Below are 4,753 nucleotides of genomic sequence, written 5' to 3'. Positions count from 1 at the left end.
CAGAGTTGGAAGTATGGCCAGATGTCAAATTTGACGATGCCTTTGCTGTGACAGCAGAAGAAACTGGCTGAGTTGTGACAGCCACAACGAAAATACCAGGACTGTTTGGGGAAGGGACTGGAAGAGGGGTGGGTGGGAAAAGAGCGGGGGGGGTCGACACACATAGGACTTGGGGATTCTCCTTTGCAGGAGGGCAGCTGTGATGAGACGGTTGAGGTGTTAGGAGGAGTCGGGGGGGTCAGAAGTAGGTGTTGTATTGATGACTGGTTGAAGAGGGTCTTTGTTCTTAAGTGGCATTTCCCCTGGGGGAGGAGAGCCAGGAGGAACAGCAAGAGTAGGAGAGTTGGGAGCTCCATGTCCTGTTTCCTGATCAGTATTTTCTGTTGGGGAGGGTGGAGGGACAGATGGGATTGGGGGCCTGGCAGATTGGTCAGCCAAGTCGGTGGTAGGAACAGGGACCTGTGATGTGTGAATGGCCGGGGGCAGGGAGTCTGTAGTCTTTGAGGCAAGTAGGGGGGATGAAGGGGCAGGTTGAGTGGCCCCGGCGTCTGCCAGGATCTCTGCTCCGCCCTCCAGGATCCTCTTCCCCTGACCCTCGGTATTGTCCGAAATGCCCAGGTTTTTGTCAGTAGCTATGCAAGGAAGCTTAGGAGGTGGGGGCAACTCTCCTCTGTCCCCCTGTAATGGCATTGCTGATGGCAGAGGCACAAAAAGTGGCATGGATTTTTTCCTCTTGGAGGGCCTACTGGCGGCAGATACTGGTGGCAAAGAGTACTCTGATGGCATGCCTGAAGGCTTATCCGCCTCTCTGACCTTCCTGGATAGGTCTGGTGTGCTCTGGCTAGGCTGATGGTTTCCAGCCACCCCTTCCCGTGCTAATCTCCCCTGCAGCAAGGGGCAGCTTGGGGTTGGGTCGGAGAGCACTGCTGCCTCTGCATCAGGCTTCCGAAGAGGAACGACGTCACCAGCTGGGCCCTCTGAGGTGACAACAGGTCTTCCTGTTGGGGGCGAGGGGGAGCTCACCCGAGGTATCTGAGTGTTTCCCCCCCAAGCTGTCTCCTGAGGGACTGGGAGATTGGTCCCCAGGTGCAGGGCTGCATTGGTCCCAACGGAGCAGTCCACCGGTCTCCAGGGGCCTGGATGTCAACAGTATATCCCCACTGCTGTGGGGGGCCCTGTTCCCATCATCCTGCCCTCTGGTCTCTCCAAAATCTTCCTTCCCTTCTCTGGGCACTTCTTGGACCTTCTCCCCCAACCCCTTTGGGCAGGAACGGGGGAGGGAACTGGATGGTTTCGGCTTCGCAGCCTCGACTGTCTGCTCGGGTGGCGAAGGCAGGACAGTGAATTTCTGCCGGGGTGGAGGGATCCTCACAGTTGTCGAGGGTCCGAACATCATGGAAGTACGAGCGGACAGTACAGGTTTTTTCGGAGGGTGCCTCCAGTTCACCGAGGGGAGGAGGCCCACAGGGGAACACACGGCCTGAGGGAGCGGATACCGTCTCTTGGGCTCCACATGAAAGCTAGCTGGTAAAGGCCTACGATCCCGGTGGAATGGCCTGTGCCCAGGGCAGTGGGAAGGTGCGGGAGCAGGCGGAGCAGCCGGGTGGTGCCGGACAGGATGGGAGGCTGAGCAGGCAGGAGAGACCAGCGGGCGACATCGGCCTGGCAGGGGACGGAGGCGGGGCGGGGGACGAAACTTACAAAGCAGATTGCCCATGTAGCGCTTGCAGTGTGCCAAACGATCGCGAGACAAGAGTATGAAACTCGGAGAGCGCCTCCGGAGGTCCTAACTCTTCTCGAGGTCTAGCAGGCACTGAGCAGCCCAGCCCGGTGCTTGTGATATATGCCTGGAACACGTCACAGAGAAGGGCGGAGCAGGCCCAACGGGGGAAGTGAATACGCCAGAGGGCAAAGGGCGGGGCCTCGGAGCCCCGCCCACCAGCCTCCAGGGCCTGGGAAGTCCTTCTGACGTTGGGAGTTGATTAGCCCCAATATGGCCGCCTGGGGGCCAATGTGGGGAGCTCTGTGGGACTGCGGTGGTCCCCACGCCCCCGCTGTGTGTTGCCAGCCCTCCCCGGAGCAAGCCAAACAAGCGAGCACGGGAGCCCCCTAGCGCTGCGAGGGGTGGCCTGCTGCTCGAGGGAACTTCCCTGCTTCCCTGCGAGGCCTGGAGCCAGGCCACCAGAGTCACCTGGTGACAAGCGGCCGAGGTTTCTGAGCAGACTCCCAAGCCGGACCTGACTAGATGCTGTATTCCGTGGCCTCCCTTTCTGGCAGGTAAGTTCTTTCTTTCTTTTTAGGAATTTGGCAGGGGTCACACAGAAGGTAGTGCCTTAGTCGGGATGCGAACCCAGCCCGAGTGATCCCAGAGCTCTTCCTCTGGAGTGTGTGTTAGCGTTTTTTAAATTTTTATTTTTATTTTTTGTAGTTCTTAGGGTGCTGAGCATGGTGCTGTACTCACAATGAGCACAGCCACTGCCCAATATGAAGTCTTCTTTTGTTCAAATTGATCAGGGACCACACTGGATTCTGATCTCAGAACACGGGGGGCATGGACCATCAGTTGTGAGCCTTGTACCATCCCACAATCGTAATTCAGCCTTGCAGACCCAATTTGCTCTTTGGTCTACTTTGAAGGATCCAGATAGGTAAGATGATATTTAAAGATGTTATGTAAATATATAAAGGTTATATTCTAGGTGAATTGTTATCCACCTGAAAGGAATGCACCAGTGGATTATTCCATATAGATGAGAAGCTGGTCATGTCTAGAAAGCAAATCCATCATTTATTCAAGTTAATAGTGGAGCAGTGTAATGGACTAAAGTAAGATCAATACAGTTTGGTCATTGTGAGTATGCCAGCCAGGTTCACTCCACATTGTTGGCACATACATGTAATTCTAGACATTCTTATGCACAAGAGGGGAGACATACTCTTGGGAGTGTGGCAAGGGGAACATGTATTACTGTCTAGGAGCTGGAAGCTTCAGCATGCTCAGAAGGATTTCAAACAAATCTTACCTTACGCATGGCTTTACGTACTTTGAATCTCGTTTCTTTGGCTTACTTCATTTTCTTTTTAAGATTTTATTTATTTACATGTCAGAGAGAGAGAGAGACAGAGAGAGAGAGCGCGCGCGCACAAGCAGGGGGAGCAGCAGGCAGAGGGAGAAGCAGCCTTGCACTGAGCAGAGAGCCCATGGTGGGGCTCCATCCCAGGACCTGGGGATTATGACCTGAGCTGAAGGTAGACGCCTAACTGGCTGAGCCACCCAGGCAGCCCTTCAACTTACTTCATTGAAGTGTTTCTCTCTCATGGGGCTGATGTTGCACATTACAAATATGACATGCAAACGTTTCAGAACCAAGAATCATCCTGATCAGTAAGAAAAATGTATATACATTTTAAGGTTTTCTATATATTTTTATTTTTTGTATTTGAAATAGCTGTGGGCATGATTCATATGCTACAGAATTAGTTTTAGAGCTCTGTTGGTGGAGGAAATTTGGACTTCTGTCCTTAGGAAACTTTGAGGTTGGTGGGACACAGCAGGTCTCACTCAGACCCACATTCTGCTTGAAAAAAAGGACAAATATTATAAGGCCTTTCTAAACTCTCTAGGAGGAGAAATGATTTACAGCTATGACATTTAGCCATAATTTCTTGATATCATTTGAGAAGAGTTCAATAAGGAACAATTTCTTGATTTTTTTTTTTTTTTTGAACAGAAATAGCAAGTTTGTACAAATTTTGGGCAAAGATTTCTTAGAGGAACTCTGAAAAAGGTGGTCACATCTGACATATCTGAAAACAATAAATTACAGTCATATTATTTCTATCTCTTTTTTTTTTTTTTTTCCCCAAAGGAGGAAGAATTAAACATGATGGGTGTTAGGACTTCAGGACCATAAAAGGAAATTTGGACAAGGATATCCCAGAAAAATCTAGCTCTTCATTTTTCTTGTCAAATGGGAATAGGGACAAGGTGCTTTTTTGGAAATACAGACGATTCTCTTACTTGTCCTCGTAAGATGAAACAATTTAGATGGAAAGTCGTTATTCTTAGATAATATTAAGGCTTGGCAGAAGCAAACAGGTTGAGATAGACTTTGTCAAGGTAAAATTTTTTTAGATGATTGATTTAGTCATTAATGAAAATACTTTAACAATAACAGCTATTTATAAAGTTGCCAGAAAGATTACTCCTCGTTTGACAATTAAAAAGCAGTTATCTTCAGTTATGGCAAATGAAGCCATGGGTGGGCAGCCTTGGATGGAATTTGTAGTAAGACAATGAACTATAGCTAATAACCTGTGGCTGACCACTCATTCCCTTTCCCTTATTTTGCTCACCAACAATCTATTGTAATTCATACAGAGTAATATGGAGGGCAGACTGAGTGATCCTTGGAGCTCATTAAATGAACTTTTATTCTGGACTTTTGTCTCCTTGTTTTCAGCCCCTCTTCTCTCTCTCCTTACTATATCCAAGGCTCAGCAGAAGTAAACTGGTTTTGTGTAGCCCCTTCTCAGGGTAGTCTTTTCTTGATCATTCTGTCCATCACTCCTACATTTCACTTTTTGCCTTCTAGAAATGTATCAGAATCTTTCTGTGGTTGATGACTTCCACAATCTCTTGGCTTTGGTATTAATTTTGGTGTTTCTATCCTTTGATTAAATATGGTTTCTTTTTTTTTTTTAAGATTTTATTTATTTATTTGAGAGACAGAGACCACAAGTAGGCAGAGAG

General features: G+C 48.8%; 1 protein-coding gene across 1 annotated transcript; it reads right to left on the bottom strand.

The window, feature by feature from the left end:
- Positions 1-1,023: 1,023 nt before the first annotated feature.
- LOC116863645 (nuclear pore-associated protein 1-like) lies at positions 1,024-1,862 on the bottom strand (the record flags this gene model as incomplete). The annotated part of the gene is made up of 1 exon (XM_032851035.1): positions 1,024-1,862. A coding segment is annotated over exon 1 (694 nt), but the record flags the coding sequence as incomplete, so codon positions are not given.
- Positions 1,863-4,753: the final 2,891 nt, after the last annotated feature.

The sequence above is a fragment of the Lontra canadensis genome, unplaced genomic scaffold, assembly GCF_010015895.1.
Source record: "Lontra canadensis isolate GAN:19392208 unplaced genomic scaffold, GSC_riverotter_1.0 scaffold2007, whole genome shotgun sequence".
Classification (NCBI taxonomy): domain Eukaryota; kingdom Metazoa; phylum Chordata; class Mammalia; order Carnivora; family Mustelidae; genus Lontra; species Lontra canadensis.
Note: the sequence above shows the minus strand (reverse complement) of the source record. Positions and strands in the feature narration are given on the sequence as shown.